Consider the following 27,918-nt stretch of genomic DNA (forward strand, 5'->3'; position numbering starts at 1 on the left):
ATCTCGCTTGGTGTGAAATTAATATGAATATTTTCAACGCTGAAAAATTGACTCCTCCCGTTTCAAGGATTCATTGAATTCAAGTAAACTATTGTCTACGCCTTTTTAGATTGTGGATGTGAGAGAAAATATATATTCATCATGAATTGGGAAATACTACTTTTTAATTGAGAGAAAATAAGTGTTTCTTTGTGTTGCATGGCATAAGTGATAGATTTTGCACAAATTAAATCACCTTATCGAATGTGAATTAAAAGATTTTTTTAGGACAATAACTTATACTGATTTGGAAATTGATCAAACAAAATATTTTGGAGTTGTAAAAATAGTAAACTAGTTAATTAGTAATATAGCCACATGACAATTCTCGGTGCATTTTAAATAACGTTTCAAGTTTGAAAATTTAGTTTTCGGCCCATTTTAGTTTCAAGTAAGCTTAAACTCTAAAAATAATCCTATTTCTGCAAGTCCTAAATTTTTTATCCTAATTTCCAAATTAGTTTAAAATATTGTCCTAAAAAACTCTCTAACTCTATCAAATGTTGTTGAAAGATGTACCATCAAAAAAGAACATCTGAAATTATTATTATTATTATTATTATTATTATTATTATTTGCCAGCTCATTCTGCATTCCTTTTGACGAATTGCTATAATTTTCTTCCCAAGACTTTCCGGTGTAAAATGGGATAGTCAATATATATTACCTTTAATTTTCTTCACCGAGTAGTACAAAATTATTGGTTGCATTTTTCTTTCAAAATTCCCTTTTATAAGAGATTAATTGATAAATTTAGTAGTACTACATAACACTAAACTTGACCCCATTAATTATAACTGTTGCGGAGTTAATAGTTAATCTTAAAGGAAGCAACTATTCATCAAGAAAGTAAATATAGTCCTTTAAAAACAAATAAATAACTAAATATATCATCAAAAATGGCAAAGGAGTGTTCACATCATAGGACTATAATATTTTTCATTTGACTATTTTTCAAGTACATGCACTAGGTCAAACACGAAAAAGTCTGACAGTAAAAAAATAATACTTATATGATATAACTTTGAATAATAGCAAATTGCATAGTATTACACTTATGTTTGGGAAAAATTAGTATTTATTTGTCAATTGTTCACATGTACTTATCAAAGAAAATATATTGTTATTATAGAAATATCATGTTTGGCTTTTTATACTGAGGGAAACACTCTTTAGATGCCTTTTTATTTGTCAAAGGCATAGTGCTACTAATTTTATTTAGTTCACTTGCAAGTTGCAGCCATGTTCCCATATGCATTTGTATTGTAGATGGTTTTTGTTTTATTCTTTTATAATTTAATAATGTTTCATGCACTATAGATGATCTCGTAATATTTTTCAATACCTTGAGAATGATGTACAATTGGCCAGTTGCCCACCCTAGGTAATATTTATTGAATTGCATTATATATATATATATATATACTATAAAAAAGAATTAAATGAAATACCCGAAAATGGGTCGGTTCTGACCCGCCCCGAACTTTGTTCGACAAATGAGAGGAGCTGTTGCCTTTTCACTAACTAGGTTTTCTTATTGGATAATGGATATCATCTCACTATACATGAACGTACATTAAAATTTACCTATCTCTTATATATTATAACTCTTAATTAATTAAGAGATTGGTTTTTAATTAATACTCCCTCCATTCCATTACTTTTAGATACAGAGATAGGTATAGAGAGATATAATATATATATTGCCAAAAAATGAATGAGACATTTGTAATGAGACATCTCATAATGAAAAGTGGGACATTTGTAACGGAACGGATGGAGTACAAGGTTATCTTTGATATATATTGGTATGATTTATTTATTTTTTGTTGATAATATATATGTATATTAAATCTCATTTAACTTTAATTGTTACAAGAACACAAAGTGTGCGTGTGTGTCTATTCAAAAATATTTTTATTTAAAAAAATATTACAAACATTTAAATTAAAATTAAAAAAAAATTTATATGCCTAATTAAACTTGGGTGTGTTTGGGACAGACCCGATCTGGATTCGGCCCAAAATCCTACCCGAATTGAATTTGACCTATATATTTTTACATGTACAAACTAGCTATCACTTTTATTAAGAACAATAAACAATGTTACTATTGTTCATTATAAGAACTGGTACTTTTATTTATATATATATGAATTGTCACTTTTACAATATATAGTTACTTTTAAGCATAAAATGTGTTATTTTGAGTTGAAATACATTTACTAATTAATAACAATTAATACTTTTATACAACGGGTCATAAATCTAAATCGGATTTTGGGTCAAGGCTGCAGCCCCGGGTTTGGGCAGATCGAACCCGCGCATAAATGTTTGATTAATAAAATTCGATTGTTTAGTTAAGTTCAATTTAACAATAAATTAGATCAAGCTTAATTCAAATTATTTACATACGTCCTAATCATTCATAAAAATTTCTTTCAAATAAACACGCACACGATTTATATATAAATGAAATTAAGATCAATAAAATTTGGGGATTGAAGAATTATTTTACAAGTCATACGCGTCACACAAAAATTTTCATACTACCAAATGTTGGACTGATAAAAGTCCTAATTATATTTAATTACTGTGGGAAATATTCATAATGGGAAACGATTAATTTAGAGGTACAATTAAGTAATGGGAAAATAATTATTGATTCATAGTGCAATAATTTATTTTTGCTTGCATCAAACAACATGGATGTAGCAACGTCATCGACGTCGCGAAAGCAAACAAGTGGGAAATAAATATTAAAGAAAATCGAATGTGAAAACAAAGAGTGTTCAGATTATACCAATTTGGAGTTGGAATTGTTTGTTTATTGAGTCTCGACATTTTATAATTTAATCGGATATAATTGATATAAATAACAGCAAATTGCAGGTAAAAATTTTGTCTCTATGCGGCTGCTGCATTATTATATTGTTAGATTAAGAAAAAAGATTAAACATTAAAATAAAATAGATTAATCCCCCGCCTTATGGGTGACTTTAATAGGCACATCTTCCTATTAATCTTTATCTTATTATTTTTATATATATTCGATCCCTTTCCATATATAATCCCTCGAAAAATGTCAATGTGTATATAGGTATTGAATTGAATAAAATAAAATATTAATAGTGTGAAATATCCATCGAAAGATCGATGGATACAGAGGGAATGTGAAAGTAAGGAAAAACGAATAATTATGTGGCGGTGTTAATTTTTTACGTAAAATTGTAAAAGAGGAGTAGATAATTATTTATTGAAACTATATTTGAGACTAATTATTGATTGTCACTGTTTTGTATGACTGGTATAAAAATTGCATCTAAAATAAAAATATATTTTAAACTAGAAATTATAAAATTATTTCAACTCCTAAAATTTGGAGATTTATGAAGAATTCATTATTTTTTTTAATGAATTTTAGTTGGGGGGGGGGGGGGAGGGGATTATGTTTTCTATAATCCATTATGTTTCACAAAAAATTCGCCATGTGTTCATAATTTATAATTTAAAGATTTACGATAAATTTATCACTGTGCTAAATAAATTTATTATTCAGATAAACACAAAATCAATTTTTCATAGCAAATTTTTAATTCTATTATTAGGACCTACCACATTTAAACCACTCATCATGCTACTAATCTTATGGTCTACGTGTCTATTGTATGTTTGAAATTGAAACACAATGTTTGACAAATTTATGAGGCAATTACTTATCTAGTACATATATGGTATAGGCCTTCTTATCATATAGTATATGGGACAAATAAATAACACAAATTTGGTTGACTACAGTCAACATATTAATTCTTCTTCCTAGAATCTAAAGAAATTGCAACCTAGAAAAACCTAAAGAATTTCTTTCTTTTTTTATTTTTCGATTTGTTTTTTTGCTTTCTGCTGCTTTTTATATATCTTCCTCCCACACCCCCACTAAATTATAATCTAGATTAATTATATATTTAGATTTTTAGTGTTTTTCTAAGATAATAATATATAAAAATGGGACCTAGAATGTAATTAATGACGAAAAAAATTATTTAGTCGCCAATTTTTTTGTGGTGAACCATATATAATTAGTCGTTTGAAAGAAAAAAAAAAATCAAGCCGCCAAATTTCAATTATGACTCGTTATATAGATGCTTTGATACAAACGTAGTATTTATTTTCATTTAAAGAAAAATAATACTATTTACACAAACCTCCCCCGCCGGTTTCAAAATCAGCAGATTAATTAAATCTATATTCAAGTTTATCTCAAAAGAAAATTTTGTAAATACACCAAAACTAATTAAATATTGTGATCACCACAATTTTATATCCAAAACATCTTCTCCAAACGATTGATCAGACCAGAAATTCAAACGCCCTTCAAAATCTGCAGAATCGTTCGAGCTATCATCATTCTGCATTTCTTGGAATAAAATATCGAAATCACGAAACTCCTCTACTGAAAATGGAGGCAAATCTGATAATAAATCCGGAATCGAGAGATCATCCTGAGCTCGAGCAAACGTGTATAAATCTGCAATGGAGCTGAGAGAATCGATATCTGCAGGAGACGATGATTCTTGTTGATGATCATCTGTTATCACACAAGATGAAGATGATGATGATGATGATGATGAAGTTGAGGATTCTGCATTATTATCCAGCGCCATTGATGGAGCTCGAATGCTGTTCTTGCCTCGTCGGCCGCGCTTCTTTATGTGCGCGTGCCAGTAGTTCTTGATCTCGTTGTCGGTTCGCCCGGGGAGCTTCCCAGCGATGGCGGACCACCTGCAATTACCATGATTAATTAGTATAATAAAATTAAGAGCCCAAAGTTTTTTTAGGTCCGTAATTTTGGCCGTTTTGTAAGCATAGGACAATTTTTTTCGAACTTGCAATTGTAGGACAAATTTTAAAAAATTCGGCGCCCGTAGGACAAATTTTAAAAAGTTGAATTTTTTAAAATTTGTCTTACATTAATTGCAAGCCCGAAAAAAGTTGTCCTATATTTGCAAAACGGTCAAAATTACGGGCCTAAAAAAACTTTGGGCTCATAAAATTAGTGAAGAGAAAAAATTAATCTAATTAACAATTTTGGTTAATTAGAATAATTAATTTCCTACTTGTTTCCGAGTTGGTTGTGCAATTTGATGATGAGATCCTCTTCGTGTTTAGTGAATTTTTCCCCTTTTAGACCGGGTTTCAGATAATTCACCCACCTCAATCTACAGCTCTTCCCACATCTTGCCAAACCTGAAAAAAAAAAAAAAAAAAAAAAAAAAACAAACATGAGAGAGAGAGAGAGAGATGTTTGCCCTAATTAATTAATGAGAGAATGAGAGATAGATAGAACTATTAATTAACCAGTTTTGAAAACTATAACTCCGTCACGAAATATTATGAATTCACTGTGAAAAATAATGAAATGTTTGTCGCCTAGTAAAATTGGACCACGAATTCATTCAGTAAAATCATCAATTACATCGTAGATTTTTACAATCTAAAGACGGAAATGATTTCTATTTTACCTGAACTCATTCTCACATTAATTAGGGTTTATATAAATAGAGACATTCAAGAACAAGAAAATCTAAAACTTTTTGACCGGAGGTCTCACCGGCTAAGAGCGGCAGAAGGCGCCAGTTGTTGTGCCCGAATTCGGAAACGAAAGCCCTCAGTCTGTCGTCTTCTTCTTTACTCCAAGCGCCTCTCTTCATCCCATTGCTGTCGAAAGTAGGTGGTTTCACCATTTTTGTGCTTGCCTAAAACCTCCAAAGTAGACAAGCACTCCACTCCCTATTTATAGAGTGAAAAAAAAAGTGGGAAATAACCGAGGAAAGCCGAAATTTTAGAATAGAAAAATGTCGTGGGAGTAGAGACACGCCATGGAAATAGATATATAATATATGAGTGAGCAAATTAAATATGTTTTGTGGGGTAAGATGGGGTAAGAAGACTTCCAAAAGTCAAGAACCTCCAAGTCTCTCCAACAATAATGGTTTTGTAAGTTCATTGTGAAATTAAAGACTATTTCGATTTTATATATGATTATATTGGTATTTGGTATGAGTAGGATTGTGAGAATAACTTGTTGATATTAATAGAGGAAGAGGGTGTTAATTTGGTTGGGTTTATAAGCTCTTTAAAACAGTTTATACGTTGTTTAGGAGCTTAGAAGCTCATTCATATAAAGTGTTTGACAAAATAAGTTCTTAAAAAACTTAAAAGTTGTAAAAATAAGTTATAAGTTCTAATAAGCTCCTCAAAAAGTAAGCAACATTGATTTTCATCATATATTATTTTAATTTCATCTCTTTTCGATTTTCTCTTTTTAGAAAAGAGTCTCTCTCTCTCTAACTAAAAAATTCCCTCTCTAGCTTATAAGTTAAATTATTCAAGAGCTCTTATGAAACTTCATTTTATAAGCTCTGATAACTTATAAGTTCTTTAAAATAAGTTTAGCCAAATACCCTCGTCAGCTTGTTAATTTCTCATATGTAAAGAAAGAGGCCTCGGATTTAATATAATATCATATTAATTAATGCCAATATTATTATTTTATTATAATTAGTTTAATGGTATATTGTTATATCGGCATATATACATGCAATTAATTTACAAATTTAATAAATATATATATTAGAGATATATCACTTTCTGTCATTTTAGAGAACTTCATATATAAAAAAGGATTATAATAAGTAGGATATTATAAGCTAACTATCTCAAATGTGTAAAAATACAAACTTTTATAATAGAAATAGATAAATAATTGTACATAAATAGCATCGTAGGTTAACTATATTAGAAATCACATAATATTTATTCTTATATGTAATTAGAGTAGTACTTTTATGAATTCTGCGGCCATGTATGTCCAAACATCAAGTTAACTGAATGACGTCGTTAATTTTGAGAAAGAGAAAAAAAAAAAAAAATGGGACAAGTAGACACCGATGATTTCGAAATTTAGGGATGTTTAATTGCTACAAATTGCAATCTTTTTAAAGTTATATATTTTGTAATAATTGCTAAATAAAAATATATAATATGGTGATTTTTCTGTGCAAATTAATTAATAAGGCGAGATTCAACTAGCACATGGCTACTTGGCGGAAAAGGATCGATGGCAAGTGACCTATCTGGAAATTTTTTAATGTTTCCTTTTTAGGGGAATTTTTTTTTAATGTTTATATATAGGCTGTTAGTTGAGTTTGCAAATTCTAAAATTTAAAGTGGAGGTTAATGTTTAATGTTATGGATAACAGTCGTAATATATTTTAAGATAACTCTACTTTCACAATTAGATATTATAAAATTTAATTTATTGATCGATTACATTTTTTCTTACATAAATTAAGAACAAACGGTGTGACATGATATAATATTATATATATACACATATATATTATTTATTATTAATTATAATCTTATTTATTTTTTTTCTAATTAAAGATAGTTACATATTAATTAATATGTTAAAATATAATTAAATTTATTTTGTAACAGCTGTAAATGCATAAATAAATAAATTGCAGATCTTACATTGAACACAGAGAAATAGAGCATCTTTGTTCTCTACATTCCTTAAATATTACCAACAAAATGGGAGCAGCAGCCCACGTGCGTATATTATACATGTACTTAAGTATTTTTAAATCTAGTAATACACACATTTTTATACCTAATCCATATATGTATATACTATTTCTTTGCATTATTCAACAACTTGGAATTTACAATGTATATTAATCAACGTAGCCATCCGACATCATTCACGAATGCTAATTATTTACGATGATTAATTGATAATTAATACGGGTATAATATAATAATTCGACAAATATATACTATTTAAATTGTAAAAATGCATGCTGTCATCCAAATAAAAAGACTTAATAATAATGTATATATTTGTCTTTTTACTAATTAACATATCGTGTATTTTAAAATTATCATATATCTAGTCACTAAATATTATCCAATTTTCAAAAGAGAAAAAAATTCAGTACAAGTTGTGATTAAATTAATTAGAAAATACTATATCACTTTAAATTATAACCTAGCTTGTCGCATTTAATACAGCATATAATGACAAGTTTTAATACACCACAAAAATGGAAAGAAAAAAGATTCTCAACAGCAATTTCGACACAATAAATTACTCAAAATCCCACGATACAACTGTTAAATACACACTCATATAAATTTTTTTTTAGATGCATATACACACTCATATAATTAAATTACTCTCTATCTTAACATCTGCAGGCCAATATTTTCTTTTCATTTTTATTTTTTTTTCTCAAGGGGACCAATAACTTCTGTAATTAAATAATTCAATATAATATTTCAAACTTGGTGTATGTGTGTCTATATTTTATCATATATATAAAGTTGTGTGACATAATTAATTAACTTATGAGACATGTATATTTTCTTTTTATACAAGTACAGCCGTCCGTGATTAATTACGCAAACTGTTTATTATTTAAGGTGGTTTAATTATCATCTAATTAATTGCGCAATGATTCATTGGGTCTTTTTTTAGTGCAGTAGATAATACCTTTTTTTTTTTGAGATACGTACGCCAAAATCGTCATCTTTCTTTAATTAATTAACAAAATTATTTACCTGGTTTCAAAGTTTATCTTGAACTACATATATATAATTTAATTGTATTGTCTTCAACAATATCTACTCTGCTTTAGCCCTCTATTGTGTAAATTACACTTCAAAAATCACAATTTAATTCATATTTTAATCTTTTTTAAGTCGAGATACACTCTGCATGTCAATATGACATCTTTTACGTCAATGATTCTTTGTATACATTATAAGACAATGTTCACTACAAGAAAACACGCGTTTAACGACCGAAATTAACGATCGAAAATTTCGGTCGTTAATTTTTCGGCCTTAACGACCGATTTACGACCGTTTAACGACCGATTTTATTTTTTATTTATTTTTATTTTTTAACGACTGTTCGCTATTATTTTCACCACGCCGCAAGTATACGGTGTAGTTGCAACATAGGAAAGCAAGGTCGTATCCCACAAGGATTGGTGAATTCAAACTTCTAAATATTATTAATAAGTTGTTTTCAATCTATTTAGACAAACCAAAGATGAAGAGATATTGAGAACTAAAACAAAGCTAAATAAAGCAAGTAAATAAAATAACAACAAGATAAACTTAGTTAATAAATTGGGGAATGACTCGAATGAAAGTTATCCTAGGGACTAGATTTCGATGGATCGTAATGAACTTCAATCTAAATCAATATAAATCTTGATATGGCCTACTTATCTAGGGCGATCTCCCCACTAGTTTTAGCCCCCTCCTGGACGACTAAAACAGTAGATTACGGGTCATAATTGCCGTCCCCGGTCAATTTCTAACCTATAACTCCCAAGAGCACAAAAGATCAACAAGCCCTCACCCACCTCTCAACCTCCCGGTTTATTGAGATGATATGTATCAAACTCCTAATCTATTGTAATTATCCTCTCCCGATTCAAATCACAAATTAGAAATGCACAAAAGGTGGCCAACCAATCATACAAGAGATAAATCTAGGACTTGAAAAGATAACAATAAGCACAATCAAGATATATATTGAACAAAGAAATCAATCCATTACAAATCCATCTAATCTAATCCCTAAGATAAGAGATTTTAGCCAAGCATATTCATAATAAAAGCAAATCTCAAGTCATAAGAAAACATAAATAAAGATATAGAGAGATAGAGATTCATAGACAAATCCTATAATCTTGATCTTCAATCATGTAGTCTTGATGAGCTCCTTTCCAAGTCTTCCCCTTCTTTATTTGATTTTGGTGTTGTTTTTGTGTGTGGAAGAGAGAAAAAATGGTAGAGAATGGAGGCTAGGGTTTGGGATTGGAGAGTTGGGGAAGATGAAGTGGGTGTGTGTGTTGAATGAATGGGGAAAGGAAGAGAAAAATGGAGTTTTGAGGCTAAAATCGCGTTTGGGGTCCATTTAGGGGAGCCCCGCCCTTTTCCCGCGGTCACGGCCCGCGTCCGCGGCCTTCAAACGTGGGGGATGCTCAGGGGACCCGCGGTCCCGCCCCGCGGCCGCGGGTGGTGACCGCGGGTGTCTCCTGAGTCGGGAACAGCTGACCCGCGGTCTTACCCCGCGGCCGCGGGTGGTGACCGCGGGGTACTGGGCGTTTTGCACAGTCCGCTCGTTTTGCTCCGTTCTCCCTCGTCCGGACTCGGATTTGGTCGCCGTTTGCGCTCACGGATTCCTCTCGAGACGTACTTCGATCTCATGTCTTCAAAATCCTCCAATTAATTCTTGATTTTCCCTGAAATCACTCCAAAACTACACCAAGGAATTAAAACTCAACAAAACTCAAAATTGGGATACAAACACATATTAGCAATCAATTCATGGGGGAAAATGACAACAATTCATGCGATATTGAGGTACGAAAACCATGTTTGTCAACCCCCCCAAACTTAAAGCGTTGTTTGTCCCCAAACAACAAAGAGAAGAGAAATAAAAGATAACAAACATGTGAGAATGAATTGGTGTCATTTCAAGGGCTTCAATTTTTTCAAAATATTTCACTAGTGTATCACAAGTAGATATGCATTTCAAGAAGTCACAAGTGATAGTAAGTTCAACATTATAGCCTCCAAGCTTGAATCCTCACAAGGTGAATGTTTCAATGATGCACTCGACTCTCAAGTGTTTAGAATAGACGTGTTTACACTCAATTCGAAACAATGCATGCAATCTACCATAGGCTTGCCATTTGTCCTAACTCTCTATGCTTCAATGTGTTATAAATAGAGATCAAAAAGGGCTTTCATTGGGTTGTAATGAGGGCTCTTTGGTAAGGTGAGTAGTTTTTTTAGGCAAAGTGACTCATCCCACAATCCATCAATCACAATGAACAAATCAACTTCACCATTTCTCTTATCAATCAAAAACCAAAATCCCTACATTTCATCTTTTCATCCTTAGTGATATCTATCATGGCTATGATTCAAAAGGCAAATCACTCCCCTTTATGCTCTTTTATTCACATTCATTTTCATTTCTTTTTCTTTTTGAGCTCATAGGGGATTAGTGATTTTCACACAATCAAAGCTTGATAAGCAATTTCAATCATTTCCCAAACTTTTTTCTTCATCAAAGCAACCACTAACACTCTAAGTTCTACCCCTTTATCATTGGTTCATTTAAAGAAAGGCTACAAGGCACAAAAGGGGTAAACTAGGATCATATGAGAATTTGGCACAATTGGGGTCAAGTGGCTAACAAAGATGGCCTTAAATCACTTCAATATTAACAACACATCTACTTTTATTTTCAAGAGAGGACTCATGGCAAGTTCTAGAGACCAACATACATGCTCAATCGATTTACACTCAAGAACAAAATGAGATTGTGATAATATGACAATCAATGGCTCAAATCTTACAAGCTCATTATCAAGTTCTTGGAGGCAAAACATTTAACTCACTTGTCACAAGTTCAAACTTTTCATGCATAATCCACAAGTGATACACACAATTTCTTTTCAAAAGCAACATTCATATCATAAGCCCAACACACATTTCATCCAACTCATGTTTTTCAACAATCAAGCTCAAAAACAAAAGACAATGAAAAGCTCAAAAACAGAGACAAAATCTCATTATTCGAAAACTAAACTAACTAAATAAATAAACAACGGATAAACGAGATAAGTAACCCATCTTCACCCTCCCCCCAAACTTATTTCACACAAAGGAGAAATAAGTTTGGATGAAGGAGAAAATGGTTACTTGTCTCGTACTCACAAACGAGGTGGAGGCTTAGGCGGTGGCCATTTCTCATCAAATTTGCATGCTCCATCCACCGCGACCCAAAAATATGGTGGCTTTGCAATTCTTGAGACATCCCGGGCGTCATGGTAATCTCGTTCACCATCTAGAGTAACACCACACTCAAACAATTCCTTATTAGACAAATCAAAGTGAAAATCAAAAGATTAAGATAAATAAAAGTGAAAGAAGCAAGCCTTCATAGAATCGCCTGTGGCGAGGTAAGGATCGACAAAATTTTTGACTTTGCTTTCTTTAAAGCTTGTGAAATCTTCATCTTTTTGAAATTGTAGAGGTTGTGTCGGAAAAGTTGGGCTCTCGACTTCAAGGGGTTTGGAGAATTGATCCTCATCTTCTTCATACTCTTCTTCAACTTCTTGAGGCTCTTCACTTAGCATTGGCATTGGTTCCTCATACAAGGTTCCATTTTGAAGGCTAATGGCCATGCACAAATCATCAATTCGCTTTTGATTTTCCATAGTGGTAGCCAAAGACCTTCTTTGCTCTTCTAGCATAACCTCCGATTTTGCTAGACTTTTTTCTATCCAAGCTTGTGTAGCTATGAAGCATTGAAGGAGATCGTCTTTTGAATTTGATTTCTCCTCTTGATAGTATCGATTTCCCCCTTGGAAGCCTTCTTGAGTGGAATAAGAAATTTCATAATTCCAACTATTGAAATGGTCCTCATACTCCAATGGTGATTGCCACTCCATGGCATTGCACCCCATGTCATAAAAGTCACCATAGGAAGGTGTTGGTTGGAAGGCTTTTTGGATCATTGGTTGCCTACAATTTCTTTTGGCTTCCAAAACACGCAACTTAAGTTGCATCAACGCCAATTGTAGTTGGAGTTGCTAAACCAACTCATTCCTTCCATCATCCATTTTTGGTGCCGCTTTTACGGTTGTGGAGCAATTTTCTCTAACAAAAACAAATAAACATATAAATAAACAAACATAAAAACAATATCTAAATTAGATAAAAACAACTTTTCACAATATCAAAAGTAAAAACTCAACCAATCCCCGGCAACGGCGCCAAAAACTTGTTCGCTATTATTTTCACCACGCCGCAAGTATACGGTGTAGTTGCAACATAGGAAAGCAAGGTCGTATCCCACAAGGATTGGTGAATTCAAACTTCTAAATATTATTAATAAGTTGTTTTCAATCTATTTAGACAAACCAAAGATGAAGAGATATTGAGAACTAAAACAAAGCTAAATAAAGCAAGTAAATAAAATAACAACAAGATAAACTTAGTTAATAAATTGGGGAATGACTCGAATGAAAGTTATCCTAGGGATTAGATTTCGATGGATCGTAATGAACTTCAATCTAAATCAATATAAATCTTGATATGGCCTACTTATCTAGGGCGATCTCCCCACTAGTTTTAGCCCCCTCCCGGACGACTAAAACAGTAGATTACGGGTCATAATTGCCGTCCCCGGTCAATTTCTAACCTATAACTCCCAAGAGCACAAAAGATCAACAAGCCCTCACCCACCTCTCAACCTCCCGGTTTATTGAGATGATATGTATCAAACTCCTAATCTATTGTAATTATCCTCTCCCGATTCAAATCACAAATTAGAAATGCACAAAAGGTGGCCAACCAATCATACAAGAGATAAATCTAGGACTTGAAAAGATAACAATAAGCACAATCAAGATATATATTGAACAAAGAAATCAATCCATTACAAATCCATCTAATCTAATCCCTAAGATAAGAGATTTTAGCCAAGCATATTCATAATAAAAGCAAATCTCAAGTCATAAGAAAACATAAATAAAGATATAGAGAGATAGAGATTCATAGACAAATCCTATAATCTTGATCTTCAATCATGTAGTCTTGATGAGCTCCTTTCCAAGTCTTCCCCTTCTTTATTTGATTTTGGTGTTGTTTTTGTGTGTGGAAGAGAGAAAAAATGGTAGAGAATGGAGGCTAGGGTTTGGGATTGGAGAGTTGGGGAAGATGAAGTGGGTGTGTGTGTTGAATGAATGGGGAAAGGAAGAGAAAAATGGAGTTTTGAGGCTAAAATCGCGTTTGGGGTCCATTTGGGGGAGCCCCGCCCTTTTCCCGCGGTCACGGCCCGCGTCCGCGGCCTTCAAACGTGGGGGATGCTCAGGGGACCCGCGGTCCCGCCCCGCGGCCGCGGGTGGTGACCGCGGGTGTCTCCTGAGTCGGGAACAGCTGACCCGCGGTCTTACCCCGCGGCCGCGGGTGGTGACCGCGGGGTACTGGGCGTTTTGCACAGTCCGCTCGTTTTGCTCCGTTCTCCCTCGTCCGGACTCGGATTTGGTCGCCGTTTGCGCTCACGGATTCCTCTCGAGACGTACTTCGATCTCATGTCTTCAAAATCCTCCAATTAATTCTTGATTTTCCCTGAAATCACTCCAAAACTACACCAAGGAATTAAAACTCAACAAAACTCAAAATTGGGATACAAACACATATTAGCAATCAATTCATGGGGGAAAATGACAACAATTCATGCGATATTGAGGTACGAAAACCATGTTTGTCAACGACCGAAAATTCGGTCGCTAATTATTTTTTTTAATATTTTAATATTTATTTTTTTTTAACGACCGAATTTTCGGTCGTAAAAATTATTTTTTTATATTTTAATTATTTTTTTAATTTTAACGACCGAAAATTCGGTCGTTAATATATACTCCCTCCGTCCGCAATATCGTTTCCACATTGTGGACCCTACTTCTATAAATGTAAGTGGAAACGATATCGCGGACGGACCGAAATGGCAAATGTAGAAACGATATTGCGGACGGAGGGAGTATATTTTTATTTATTTTATTAAAAAATTATTTTTTTAAAAAAAAAATTAATTTTTTTTAACGACCGAATTATTCGGTCGTTAATATTATTTTTTAATTTTTTTAATTTTTTTTATTTTTAAATTTTTTTTAAATAAAAAAATTTAATTATTTTTTTAAAGACCGAATTTTTCGGTCGTTAAAATTATTTTTATTTATTTTTTATTTTTTTATATTTTTTTATTTATTTTTATTTATTTATTTATTTATTTTATTTATTAACGACCGAATAATCGGTCGTTAATTTTATTTTTTCAATTTTAAAAATTTTAAATTTCGTTTTAATTTTTATTTATTTTTATTTTTATTTATTTTTATTTTTTGATTATATATAAATATATATAAAAATATTTAATTATTTTTTATTAATTTTCTATTTAATTATTTTTTTCAAATTATAGAGAATATTTTGAAAATGATTGTTATTTTCATAATATTATTCTATAAAAATAGATAATATTGATTATTAATAAAAATGTGATATTATTTGCAAATAATAATAAATTATTAGATTTATTATAATAAATTATTAGACTTATTATAATAAATTATTAGACTTATTAGATTTTCTAAATTATTAGATTCATTATTTTCAAAATATTAATAATTTTATTATTTTAAAATAATAAAATTATTTTTCAAATATTAATTTTATTAATATTGATTATTTGATTTAATATTGATTTTGTTGTATATTTGATTGTTATTTTTCATACTCATATTTTCTTTTCTTTTTTTAATTACGATAATATTATTTTTTTATTATTTTAAATTCGATCGTATATTTATCGTCAATGTTTCGCCGACACCACAAATCTTAGTTATTATCTCGACATATTATAAGGTTATGAATGATTAATGATATTTTATATTGAATTAGAGTTTAAAAGAATTAATAGGTACTATATATATCAATAATACGAGTGTTCTCTATTGGTGACTACTCGAAAGGAACTTCAAGGTTAAGCGTGCTTGACTTAGAGCACAAGTAAGATGGGTGACCTACTGGGAAGTTCGTCAAATGGTATGCAATTAAGGTCAAAATACATTAGAAATACACTAAAAATACTTGTGGGATACAAAGATATATATAAAAAAAAAATCAAAAAAAAAATATTTTTTTTATTAATTTTTAACGACCGAATTTTCGGTCGTTAAAAATAAAATTTCGGTCGTTATTTAAAAAAAATAAAAAAAATAATTTTTTTATTTATATTTTTTATTTTTTTTTCTCTTTTTAACGACCGAAATTTCGGTCGTTAAAAATAAAAAATCGGTCGTTAAATTTAACAACCGAAAAAACGGTCGTTAAAACTCGGGCGACGATGCAAACAACGACCGAAAAAAACGGTCGTTAAATCGGTCGTTAAAAATATTAACGACCGATTTTTGAGTTTTAACGACCGAAATTTCGGTCGTTAGAGCAGCATTTTCTTGTAGTGGTTGTGATGGTTTATAATAATATTTATAAATCATACAAAGATTATTAATTTATATTAATTTTAATTAACACATGGGCAAAGTTTTTATATATTCGTCTTCGTTTCTGAATATTGACAGTATATAATTTGAATTTTGAGATAATAGTTAATACGAAAATAAAACCTTTTTTTTTAATTACAAGATGTATCAATGATACAATCAAATAAGCAGCCCGCACACAGGTGGGACATCTACATCACTCAAAGGTGTAAAAATTATCCGCACGCAGCAGGCAGAACCACTGCTCACACAAAGGTGAGAAAACTACTCGCACGCAGACATGATTAAACCCAAAACCTCTCATAAAGAAGAGTTTTTGAGTGTCCCAACTTTGCCATTTGAGCTAGGCCTCATTGGCATACGAAAATAGAACTAAAAGCGGCCAATTATAATTATTATATTTAAGATTGTTTTTTTTCAAATTTTTATATATAAAAATACAATTTCTTTAACCCAAATTTACTTATAAATATAAAAATATAATTTCCTCTATTCATTTTTAAAATTCTAACTTCATTCCTAGTGTGAGCAAAGCTTTTCTATAGAAAATTATAAATCAAACCGTAAGTGGTACTGCAAAGCTTATCTATAGTAATATAAAATGTGTGTTTGTGTGAAGTGTGTTTCTATATTATTTTCAGCGTTAGAAAGTAATATTTTGGAATTAGGTTAATTTTTTTTTCTTCTACCTTTATTGGGCGGAGTTGTGACTTTTGTTAGCACGAAGGTGGAGGAAAATTTCAAGGCCTACAAATTCAGACTTGATGATTATTATTGGATAATATATAATCTTACTTTCTAAGTGTACAGACTGTTGCAAAGCAAATGTGTAATTTCAGTGTAACAAGAGACAATGTACCTGCATATTTCCTACCTAAAAGTAGATTTCAATAAGATTTTCCTCCATATCTTAATTTAGGGTTTAGGGTTGGTTTAGTCATGAACTAGTCGAATAGATAAATAAATGACATACATTTAAAAATATTATACAAAAAAAATAATTACTTTTATTATTTGGTCCAAGTTATTATTATTATTTTTATTTCAAGCAATTTTTTTAAATAAATTAATCTATTTTCTATTTGATTAGTTTAGGACTGATCACAGTGTGGCTACATAGATTTACTATAATCGTAATATTAATTAAGTCACTTTTATTATCTGGTGCTAATCATTAGGTATTTACCTAGCATAAGTTATTCTGATGTCCAATTTTAGAAATAAAAGATCATTTTCCTTTTTATTATGCATGCATGACCTACATGATTAAGATGCTCAATATCGAGTCTCTAGTTGGCTCAATCATGCTCTGGACTCGCTTATGAGCCAACTACAGTATTAGTTTGATTCATCGTGCTGACTAATTCATATGAATTAATTTTGAGATGAATTGGAGAAAGTTTATAATGAACGAAATTAAAGAAATTGAGAGGAAATGTGTAGGAAGTGGCGTTAGTATTATAGATCGATGGATTAAAGAAAATAAAAAGAAAAGATAAAAGGTGAAAAGAGTCGTTGCCCCATTTTTTTTCTTTTTTCCTTTTTTTTTTTAATGTAGGCATGCACCATCACTTGAGCCTGACTCGTTGGGATCATGGGCCTCGCCTCAAGCCCCCGTATGCCGCACCGGTCGACTCATCGCCAAGGTTGGCTCGATCGTGTCAGGTGATGAGCCGCACTGATGCGGATGCTCTAAGAGTCGATGTCCACACGCCTTAGTTATGCATTACTAAGTAATCCCTAATTAACACTTTATTTAACTTCCAATAAACTATAGAGTATTAATTAATCACTACAGCCTACAGGCGTCCGTTGAAAAATTTTCATTGATAAAATCCTTGCTTGACGTATTGTTTGTGGTTTACTGTCAATTTCTGGAACAAAAAAAATTAAACGAAATTACAGTAGAAAATTAACAGTGATTAAAAGTATCTTGAATCTAATTCAAACATACTGCTGATTGACCAAGAAAATAAAGAACATAGAATATATTCTGTTTTTATGATTTTCACATCTAAATATCTAATTATTGCTAGCTGGCATTAAATTAATATTAGGTTCACGAACAGTTCTGTGATATTTTTTCTGTCCATCTAGTATGCGAAAATTTGATTTTTGATTTTTTTTTTCCAGTTGATAATTAAAACATTTATTTTTTATGTAATTTAAAAACGATGTGGTTTTTTTTTCATCTTTTATAAATTAAACGACGCCGTTTTCTTCATTTTAAAGTTTTGTCATTTGCAAAATCTATATATTACTTAGCAAAATCTATCATGTCCACAGTAGATAACCTTGATTTTCCTTTGTAAAATCCACTTTTCACTTTAGAATTAACAAGCAGCAAAAATAAATTATAACGAATTTACCAGGACAGATCATAAATTAAACAAATTAATCCACATTAAAATCATTAACCAACACATAATTCGTTACCCCATTCATTTCCTAATTAAATTCAAACATGAAAATAAACTCACACCGTGCCAAACCACACATATTAATATATAGTATTATGGATTAAGATCAAATAAAAAAATTTATTTAATGTAAAATTAAGAATTATTGTCACTTAACTTATAAAGTATCTATATACGTTAAGTTATTTGACACTTATTTAAAAAATCAAAATTTTAAATTTTAATATAACCAACCCTATATATCATTGATCTCAAATGTGCTCCTCATTTTATATAACATTCTCAACGAGATATATATATAAATTTAAATACAGAATAATTATACCAAAAATGATATAATTTGGCACCGGCCCGGCCCGATCTATCATCGGCCCCTCAACAGAGCTTTCTCAGCGGTCTCCACCTCTTCCAAGATCCTCTGCTTCCTCTTCACCGGAATCGGCGCCGTCGGCCCGAAGCTGATGTAATGGCCCGAAACCGCGTTGAGGGCCGAGTACATGTCGCGGAACGAGGCCCGGCCCAGTAGCGCCTTCTCCCGCCGGTACTTGGCCACCCACGTGTTGGAGGTCTCCCGCAGCTCCGCCACCGCCGTCGCGATGTTGGGGTCGGTCTTATCCAGGGAGATGGTGGTCCGCACCTTGTTGATCACCTCCTCCGTCTCCTTCACGTATTCCTCGTCGGAGGCCGCCAGCGCCGGCGCGGCGGCGGGCGCCAGGAACAGCGCGAGGGCGGATAGAGAGAGAAAGTTGCGGCGGCGCGCCACGGCGGTGGAGGGGGTGAGGTTGTTGGCGGATGCGGCGGCGGTGGCTCGTGATCGGAGAGGTGGTGTTAGGGGTTTTGGGGTGGTGGCGGTGGCGGCGGCGGCGGTGGTGGGGGTGATTAGAGAAGCCATGGGATGGGTGGAGAGAGAGAGAGAGAGGAGAAGAGAGTGTGGTTTTGGTGAGAGAAGATGTGATATTGGTTTGGTCAATTTGCCACGTGGGCTTATCGCCTTATCTCGTAGTTTGTTTTTGGATGAGGAGAGATCCAATGATATTCTGCTTGTTCAATGACATGTCGTAAGTAGATCCAATGCTCAACTAAGAAAGCTAAAAAAAATTGGTATGAAAGAAGAGGGAATGTTAATGACTTTTGATTACTTTTATTAATTTTTTATTAGTATAAAGATATTTGATATTAGTTTTATTTATTTACTTATTTTGATTTTATTTTAGCTTATTTTTAATTTAATTTTAGTATTTCTCTATTTTTTTATTTCTTTTTTTTTCTTTATTCTTTTATTTTTTGTATTCCTTTTTTTTTTACTCTAAATATTTTATGAATTGTGTAGACATTTAATAGCAAAGTGGAAGATTACATTTAGCATTTTCACAACAATTCGAAAATTCTTATCTTGACTTCATTGTAGACGTTTTCATTATTTCTTTCTTTGTTTATGAATAAACTGAAAAAAAATTCAAAATTCAGAAAATAAATTGAAAATTCAAAAATAAATAAATTGAAAATTCGTGGTCAGAAATAAATAAACTTATAAACTCGAAAACAAACTGAAAATTCAAAAATAAATAAATAAACTGAAAACTGAAAAATAAAAAAAACTGAAACTGGAAAAAAAAAATTCATAAAATAAAAAAATTGAAAACTGAAAATTTGAAATTCAGAAAATAAATAAACAGGAAATAAATAAATAAATAAACTAGAAATAATTTTTTCAGAAAATAAATAAAATTGAAATTCATAATTGACCCATTTAATTAACATCAAAAGTGAATTCCTCATCAAGATTATAAGTGAATAAATTAAACCCACAAAAAGAAAATGGTAAGACTACTAAATTGGGGGGGATACAAGTTCATTAATATGAACCCTGTTAAAAGTTTCAAATATAATTACTTCCCTAGTATTTTATTTCATATAGAATATTATTGACTATATTAGATAATGTAGCTTCAACATACAAACGTTTCTCAAACTAAAATTGATAAAATCATATTTATTTGTTTTTTATTATATCTCAAGAAAGGTTAAATGAGTTTAGCGATTTTATGTATTGAACATAAAATATTAAAAAAGTTTGATTTTGAAGAGGTTATTGATAATTTTATTTTTCAAAATGCTAGAAAATCTAATGATTGTTTTTATAGTTATTTGATCATTATTTTATACTATTTTATTACACTTTATAATAATGTTACACTTGTACAACTATTTCAAATTGGTTACAAAATTATCAAAACTTCTTCTTTTAGGGGAGCCTTTTTTTTCCTTGTCGTCTAGGCCCATCGGAATTCCAGGGCAGCCTGTAAATACCAGTATTAAATGTTATAAATATGGGGCACTTTCCCGTGCAACTGATTTCTAAATGACACTATTTCAACATACAAATGACACTTGAACATCTTCAAGTGTCAAGTGAATGTCAAAAGGCAATTGAATTTGATAGTATGGATACAATTATCAAAAGTCACTAATAGTTTGTGAATTTACAATCAATTACCGTGCATCGCACGAGAATAATATTAGTATATATAACGAGATAATGGAGGTGAAAGAAGGCAATCAGGTATTAATTTCCGGTTGTAATGAAAGTAGACGCCCTAATCTTCCTCACATTCAAGTCCCTTATAGCCTGCGCTTCACTTGCTCTGCCGCAAAGCAAGTACAACTGCGATATAAGCGAGTAAAGCCCTCCGTCGTTGTCGGGGCTCATCACCCTCTTCACCTCATCAATCGCTTCGTCAACCATGTCCAACTGTTTGTGCAGCTTACACGCCGACAAGAAGGAGCCCCACACCACCGCATTCGCCTCGTACGGCATCGTCTCGATCACTCGATACGCCTCCCTCACGAGCCCGGCCTTGCCGTATAGATCGACCATGCAGCCGTAGTGCTGGATTCTGGGGCGACCTATCGTCGCGAAGTATCCGCGGCCCTCCTCCACCAGCCCCGCCTGCACGCACGCGGCGAGCACCCCCGTGAACGTGACGTCGTTCGGCTTCACCCCTGCCTCCCTCATCTTCTCGAATACCCGCAGCGCTTCCCGCCCCTGCCCGTGCTGTGCCGCCCCGTGGATGAGGGCCGTCCACGCCACGACGTTGCGCTGCTTCATCGTGTCGAACACCAGCCTCGCGTTCTCCAACACCCCGCATTTCGCGTACATGTCGACCAAGCAGCTGCCCAGCTCCACATTCAGCTCCCACTTGTTTTTGACGGCGAAAGCGTGCATGGATTTCCCCAGCGCCAACCCGACGGAGCTGAGGCGGCCGCAGCCGGCTAGAATGGGGCCTAGAGTTAGCTGATCCGGGCGGAGGCTGCGGCTGCCGGTCATCATGAGGCGGAAGAGCGAGATGCCGTGGTGCCAGAGGGAATTGTCGATGTAAGCGGCGATCATGGCGGACCAGGAGCTTGAAACCCGGTGGGGCATTGTGTCGAACATCAGGCGGGCGGCGCTCACGTCGCCCTGTTTCGAGTATCCGGTGATCATGATGTTCCAAGTGACGGCGCTGCGAGTGGGCATTTCGTCGAACAGGAGGCGTGCGTCCCTGAAAATGGTGGGGGAGTAGACGGAGAGGAGGCAGGTGGCGACGTAGAGGTGGGTGGCGAAGCCGAGTTTGAGGAGGTGGGCGTGGAGGTGGCGTGTGAGGGGGAGATTGTCGCGGAGGTGGGAGCAGGCCTTGAGAGCGGAGAGGACGGCGAAGGAGTCCAAGCGGGCGGATTTGCGGTGCATGCGGCGGTACAGTTGGAGGGCTTCCACCGGCGAACAGGGCTCCGCCGCCTTCTTATTGGGGGTCTTCAGCTTGATCACAGTATCCACCCTCTTTAACCCCTTCATTCTTTCGAAACACACCAGCTGATCTTTTAACGAAGGAGAAGGAGGCGACGGCCCCTCACCGGTCTTTCAGCGGCGGCGATGGCTGGCCATTTCAGACGGAGAAGCTGGGGCTCGACTTTTCTCCCCTAATTATGTGTTTCAGTTGAGATTGAGGAAGAGAAGGGAATTAGGCCTCCAATTTGAGTTCCACTTGAGGTTACTAGAGAAAAGAAGGAAGAAAAAGAGGGCAGAGCCGTTGAAGGCGGCGGCGATTTCAGAAAGGAAGGAGGCGTGGATCTGTTACTGAGTAACAAGGGAGAGACGAAGTGAGAAGGATGAAGCAGGGAAAGAAATTGGGCCATTTCTTGGGCCTTGCAATTATTTAATTCAAATGGGCTAAACCACTTGGGGCTGAGTTATTTTATTAAATGGGCTAGCGTATTGCTTTCCACAATCAACATTGGATCAAATAGATCCTCAAAGTCCGAAAAATCAAACAATTAAACCCATTTAGACTTATAATAAGGTTTTATTCAATATCTAGAAGTCCTAAAATGACAGACTATGAAGATAAAGATTTTTTTTGGTTCCACAATTAATATACAAATTCATGTTTTGTTCCATGTTTGCACACCAATAAACTCATATTACCTCTTTAATTATGAATCATAGAAACACAAATTGAACTATTAATTAATAATTCAACTAGCATTTGCATCCTGCGCAATGCATGAGAAATATTTTTATATTTTTATATTTATATAAAATTGATACTAACTCAATTATCATATTTATAATATAATAGAAAAAAATTAATTTTAACTAAATATATTTGAGCTGGATATTAAAAAATAAATAAAAATTCACAATAATAAAAATTGATATTATATAAAGGCAAAAAGTATAAGTTAAAAAAATAAAAATAAAAATAAATAAATAAATAGAATTATTCAAAAAGAAATGAGTGAGGAGAGAGATTTTTTTAAAATTTTAATCTTTAAATAAATACTATAACTTTTAGATTTTAAATCAAACATTTACATAAAATATATCAAATTAAAGCTCTTTTCGTGATCTTTAATTTGATATGCATATTAAATATTTTATAATCAATCGAATTTCATAATTTTAGAAAAAAAATAAAACAAAAAAAAGATGATAAAAAGGAAAATAAAAAGAAAAAAATAGAGTAGTTTACAAATAAACCTTCAATTTTATTATAACTACAAAATTGTCACTCAATTTTGAAATTAACTTGAAATTGATTTCCAATTGAAAGTTGCCTTTTAATATATTATAGATTATAGATTACATAAAGAGAGGGTTTGGTTTTTTAGGCCAAGATGCATAAAATTGCACCCATATATACCCAATTAAATTCAAATACAATCAAACACTAGCACATATGAGTTTAAATCTGATTTTAATTTTATAAATATTTTTTTATGAAGTTTGACCGATAAGAAAATATCTCACAATATTTTGTGTTACATGTAAATCAAATTGAATTCAATATTACAAAATAGGAGTATCAAAATTCCATGTTACAAAAGCATATGCAGTAAAGCAGATATTGTAATTATGTCCATTTATAGTTAATGAAAAGTAAATTATTATCCGATATTACATAATAGGAGTATGAAACAAACCCAATAAATTTTTATTAAACTGAAATGAAGCTTTACAGATTCATTTCGGTTATAAAAATAATTGCTATTGTTTCCCCAACCTTAACTAGAATCTGAACACACACGAAACTATTAATTTCTTTAATCTTTGTCTTAATATCGTTAATTAAGCCCACATCATGATTCACGTGCCTACTCGCATTCTCCATAATCCCTCGCAATTAGGAAGTAAAAATTACTACTATAATTGTACGCGTGTGTTGGTCTAACGATAAGAGATTAATGCACAAACACGCGGTCATTAAATTATTTTTATTTAGTTTATAATTTATAAATAAAAAATAAAAAAATTATTATAATGCGAGGTCCTGAGACCTTGGTTCGAGTTTTCGTCGCGTTGTCTTTAAAATTTCTTTATGTACTCCCTCCGTCCCATGAAGCAAGACTAAGTTTCACTTTCGGTCTGTCCCACAAAGCAAGACCAGTTTCTAAAAATAGCAAAAAAATTAGTATTATTTATTCACCTTTTCACTTTTTCATCTACCACATTTAACACACAAAATATCAATTTTCTTAATTTCCGTGCCAAGAAGAACTTGGTCTTGATTCATGGGACGGAGGGAGTAATTTATAAAAACAAAAAAAAACACTATAATACGAAACAAAATAAAAATTTATTCGATCGTAAAATAACGAAACGCAAAGAGATTAATTGCATGTCGAGTCCCATTAATGGCGAAGAGATCTTGAGTTTGTGTGTAGGCGTTAAAAGTCTTCAGTTTCTCTTCCTTTCTCCCTCACACACTACACACACTTGGAGCACGTTTACTACCTCTGTGCTCTCTTGCGCCAGATTCTTGTATGAATAAAAACCAAAACTACAGCTTTTTTTTCTTCTTTTCTTTTTCGATGAGAAAGTGGATTCCCTTTTATCAGAAACCATGGAATTCCACCTGAGAATATATACAAAAGTGAAAAGATAAATTCATTCTTCTTGGCTTAGTTTTGGGAATTTTCTGTGCACGTCTCTTCCGAAGGAATTTCTTTTCTTGGATCCAAGTAGTTGAATTTGATTGAATTGATTTGTGGAACTTTTCTTCAAAAAAAAAAACAAAGTCTTGATCGAGATAAGGGAGAGAAAGTCCTGATTAGAAATTAGTGAATTTTGGGTTTTGACTCCGATTGAAGGGGTGGGGCCCGCGTTTCCCGGTGATGAAGAATCTCTGAGAATCGGAATTATTGATAAACTTTTCTTTTTTAAGAAAAAAAGAAAAAAAGTTGATTTCATATGATAATAATACTACATGGATTCGTACATCTACATCTACTTATATATATATATAAATATGTATAGTTGAATAAAATGTTGTGTTTTCTTGTCCAAACGTCAAAGAGCAGTAATCTCTGTTGTCTCTCTCTCCCTCTCTCTCCTAATTTCTCTCTCCCTCTCCCATTAAATTCCTTTTTCTCTTGCTCTGTTTCCTTCCTCTCTCCCTCGGCTCTCTTTTCCTCTGTTTTTTTTCCTAGAGAAATAGGAGAGAGAATCAGAGCAATCTCTCTCTCTCTCTCTCTCTCCGATTTAAAACCATGATCTTTGACAAGGTTCCGATGCAAACAAACCTTGAATGCTTCTTGGATTGCACAACTCCTGTGGTCCCATCTCAATTCTTGTCCAAGGTTCAATCTTTTTTTCCTTCTTTTTGCATTTTCCCATTTTTGTTGTTTCATGATTCTATTACATTCTTGGAAACCCATACATGTTGTCTGAATTTGGATGCAGAGTGAGACGAGGAAGCTCAATAGGCTATGGCATCCATGGGAAAGAGAAAAAGTAGACTACTTCACTCTCGGTGATCTCTGGAGCAGCTTCGACGAATGGAGCGCCTGCGGCGCCGGCGTTCCGGTCATCTCCGACGACGGCCAGAATTTGATCCAATATTTCGTGCCTTATCTCTCTGCAATCCAGATTTTCACCAGCACTTCCTCTGCAAACTCTTTGAGGTAATCTATGTCACCATTTTCTTGAAATTGCTCTGTTCCTTGCCAATGGTATTAGTATTAGTAGCTTCGCTATTTAGGTTTGTTGATATGGTGATGGGATTGGGGGATGTTGTTTTGTGGGGGCTTAAGCCCCCCCTGGCTCGGGATTTTGATAGTTTTTTCACTTGTGATGTGTTGTATAGGGAGGAGAGTGATTCGGTTAGTGAGACGAGGGATTCGTGTAGCGATTCGTTGAGTGATGAGAGCGAGAGCGAGAAGGTGTCGTCTAGGTGGGATAGGTGCTCCTCCGAGGAAGGGATGTCCGAGCACGACGGCTTCTGCCATCCCAATGGAAGATTAGGCAACCTTTACTTTCAATACTTTGAGAAATCATCTCCTTATGGAAGAGTTCCTCTTGTAGACAAGGTAAAAAAACAGACAAAATCCTAATCCCTTTTCATTTTTGTTTTAGATATAGCTTTCATGTGTGTGTTCTTGGATTAGTTAGGAGAATCAATGAAGACAAAGGCAAAAGTGTTGTGGGATATGATAGAATCAAATAAATCCTTTTTCTTGATAGACATCTAATAATGATGATATCAACATCAAATGTCTATTTTGAATATTTGCCTTTGCTCTACTTTTTCCTCTCATGGTCTAAAGAGGAAGAACAACTTGCTTCTTTGCTTGTGAAGAATTTTCCTAAACTTTTCTTTTGGTGGAATATGTTCTTGCTTTTGAGAAGTTGATTCCAATTGATTATGACATGTTGATGATGATTCTTCTTGGCTCTTTAGATCGGTAGCTTAGCTCAAAGATACCCGGGGTTGATGTCGTTGAGGAGTGTAGATCTTTCGCCTGCTAGTTGGATGGCGGTTGCCTGGTTAGTCGTTGATTCTTAACCAATGTTATCTATGGATTGAAGTGATGCACGCGATGTAACGTTGATCATGTTTGTGATGGTTTGCTCGTCTCTATGAACCGACGTTTAGGTACCCGATTTATCACATTCCTGCAGGAAGAACTGTCAAGGACTTGCAGGCATGCTTCCTCACATACCACACACTGTCTTCTTCTTTTCAAGGTTGTACTAAAAAAACCTATGTCTTAATTAGTACTATAAAAAATGGCCTTGTTGATTGATGAATCTCTCCCCCCTTCAAAATCTGTTGTGTTTTGTGACTGTGAAATTGGGGTGGATTCCTTTGTTTAGATATGGATCTTGAGGGGGATGGCGAGCACGTGAAGAGGAGGAGAGAGAGAGGCGAGTGCCTCTCCCTCGCCCCGTTTGGTCTGGCCTCCTACAAGCTGCAGGGGGACGTGTGGGCCTCGGACAAGACGGGCCGGGACAGAGAGAGGCTGGTGTCGCTGGTGAGCGTGGCCGACTCTTGGCTGAAGCAGCTACGCGTCCAGCACCACGACTTCAACTACTTCATGGGAGTCCGGCATGGCTAGGGTTCCGGCTCCGAGCACAAGCCTGAAGAAGGACGAGTTGAGCTCGTTCTTGTGCTTTTCTTGGCTGCCCCGGTCCCGAGGGTTGCTGGGGACCGGAGTGGGTGAACTTGCGGCCAAAGGGCACCCGTGGCCCGCGACGGGGGCTCGTGGTGTGGGGATCTTGTGTTAGAACATGTGAAGATTGTAAACATTTTTCCAAGAAAGATTGGATCAAGAGAGGGAGAGAAGCCGTTTGAGGCTTAATTTACTAGTTGAAATGTGTGCATTTCCTTGGATGTAATGTAACATAAGTAGGATTTGTACCTTTTTTCCTCTGCCATAAATTTTGTTGCTCTACATTTTTTTTTGGGTTAAATTTAAAAACCGCGCCATGATAAATTTGAATATGATATCTTGGCCTCAAACATTAATTTGGGCTTG

The 27,918-nt window shown here is 33.8% G+C and overlaps 4 protein-coding genes across 5 annotated transcripts; 1 reads left to right on the plus strand and 3 right to left on the minus strand.

The window, feature by feature from the left end:
* Window positions 1-4,154: 4,154 nt before the first annotated feature.
* On the minus strand, window positions 4,155-5,859 carry LOC131009295 (transcription factor MYB10-like). The gene is made up of 3 exons (XM_057936591.1): window positions 5,650-5,859; window positions 5,156-5,285; window positions 4,155-4,820 (listed from the first exon to the last, which is right to left on the minus strand). Exons 1-3 carry the CDS (start codon window positions 5,780-5,782, stop codon window positions 4,346-4,348), a joined length of 738 nt encoding a protein of 245 aa, XP_057792574.1. The 5' UTR covers window positions 5,783-5,859; the 3' UTR covers window positions 4,155-4,345.
* Window positions 5,860-18,869: 13,010 nt separating this feature from the next.
* Window positions 18,870-19,729, minus strand: LOC131009314 (photosystem II repair protein PSB27-H1, chloroplastic). The gene has a single exon (XM_057936613.1). It carries the CDS (start codon window positions 19,514-19,516, stop codon window positions 18,989-18,991), a length of 528 nt encoding a protein of 175 aa, XP_057792596.1. The 5' UTR covers window positions 19,517-19,729; the 3' UTR covers window positions 18,870-18,988.
* Window positions 19,730-21,086: 1,357 nt separating this feature from the next.
* On the minus strand, window positions 21,087-22,857 carry LOC131009246 (pentatricopeptide repeat-containing protein At5g66520-like). The gene has a single exon (XM_057936517.1). The coding sequence runs from the start codon at window positions 22,454-22,456 to the stop codon at window positions 21,191-21,193; it is 1,266 nt and encodes a 421-aa protein (XP_057792500.1). The 5' UTR covers window positions 22,457-22,857; the 3' UTR covers window positions 21,087-21,190.
* Window positions 22,858-24,816: 1,959 nt separating this feature from the next.
* On the plus strand, window positions 24,817-27,834 carry LOC131009271 (uncharacterized). 2 transcript variants are annotated; one of them, XM_057936556.1, is made up of 6 exons: window positions 24,817-25,740; window positions 25,844-26,064; window positions 26,247-26,469; window positions 26,841-26,926; window positions 27,036-27,127; window positions 27,257-27,834. In XM_057936556.1, the coding sequence occupies exons 1-6, from the start codon at window positions 25,651-25,653 to the stop codon at window positions 27,496-27,498; spliced, it is 954 nt and encodes a 317-aa protein (XP_057792539.1). In that variant the 5' UTR covers window positions 24,817-25,650; the 3' UTR covers window positions 27,499-27,834. The 2 variants fall into 2 exon arrangements, with proteins under 2 accessions (XP_057792539.1, XP_057792540.1); XM_057936557.1 differs by having other exon boundaries at window positions 25,434-25,740; window positions 27,036-27,084.
* Window positions 27,835-27,918: the final 84 nt, after the last annotated feature.

The sequence above is a fragment of the Salvia miltiorrhiza genome, chromosome 2 (genome assembly GCF_028751815.1).
Source record: "Salvia miltiorrhiza cultivar Shanhuang (shh) chromosome 2, IMPLAD_Smil_shh, whole genome shotgun sequence".
In the NCBI taxonomy this organism is placed as follows: domain Eukaryota; kingdom Viridiplantae; phylum Streptophyta; class Magnoliopsida; order Lamiales; family Lamiaceae; genus Salvia; species Salvia miltiorrhiza.

Bases quoted from the DNA above. Each gene is read 5' to 3' on its own strand.
- LOC131009246 (XM_057936517.1), bottom strand. From the start codon at position 22,456: ATGAAGGGGTTAAAGAGGGTGGATACTGTGATCAAGCTGAAGACCCCC.
- LOC131009314 (XM_057936613.1), bottom strand. From the start codon at position 19,516: ATGGCTTCTCTAATCACCCCCACCACCGCCGCCGCCGCCACCGCCACC.
- LOC131009271 (XM_057936556.1), top strand. From the start codon at position 25,651: ATGATCTTTGACAAGGTTCCGATGCAAACAAACCTTGAATGCTTCTTG. The intron at 25,741-25,843 runs GTTCAATCTTTT...ATTTGGATGCAG, and splicing joins CATCTCAATTCTTGTCCAAG to AGTGAGACGAGGAAGCTCAA. The intron at 26,470-26,840 runs GTAAAAAAACAG...TTGGCTCTTTAG, and splicing joins GAGTTCCTCTTGTAGACAAG to ATCGGTAGCTTAGCTCAAAG.
- LOC131009295 (XM_057936591.1), bottom strand. From the start codon at position 5,782: ATGGTGAAACCACCTACTTTCGACAGCAATGGGATGAAGAGAGGCGCT. The intron at 5,286-5,649 runs GTGAGACCTCCG...TTTTTTTTTCAG, and splicing joins CCTTCTGCCGCTCTTAGCCG to GTTTGGCAAGATGTGGGAAG. The intron at 4,821-5,155 runs GTAGGAAATTAA...TGGTAATTGCAG, and splicing joins CACAACCAACTCGGAAACAA to GTGGTCCGCCATCGCTGGGA.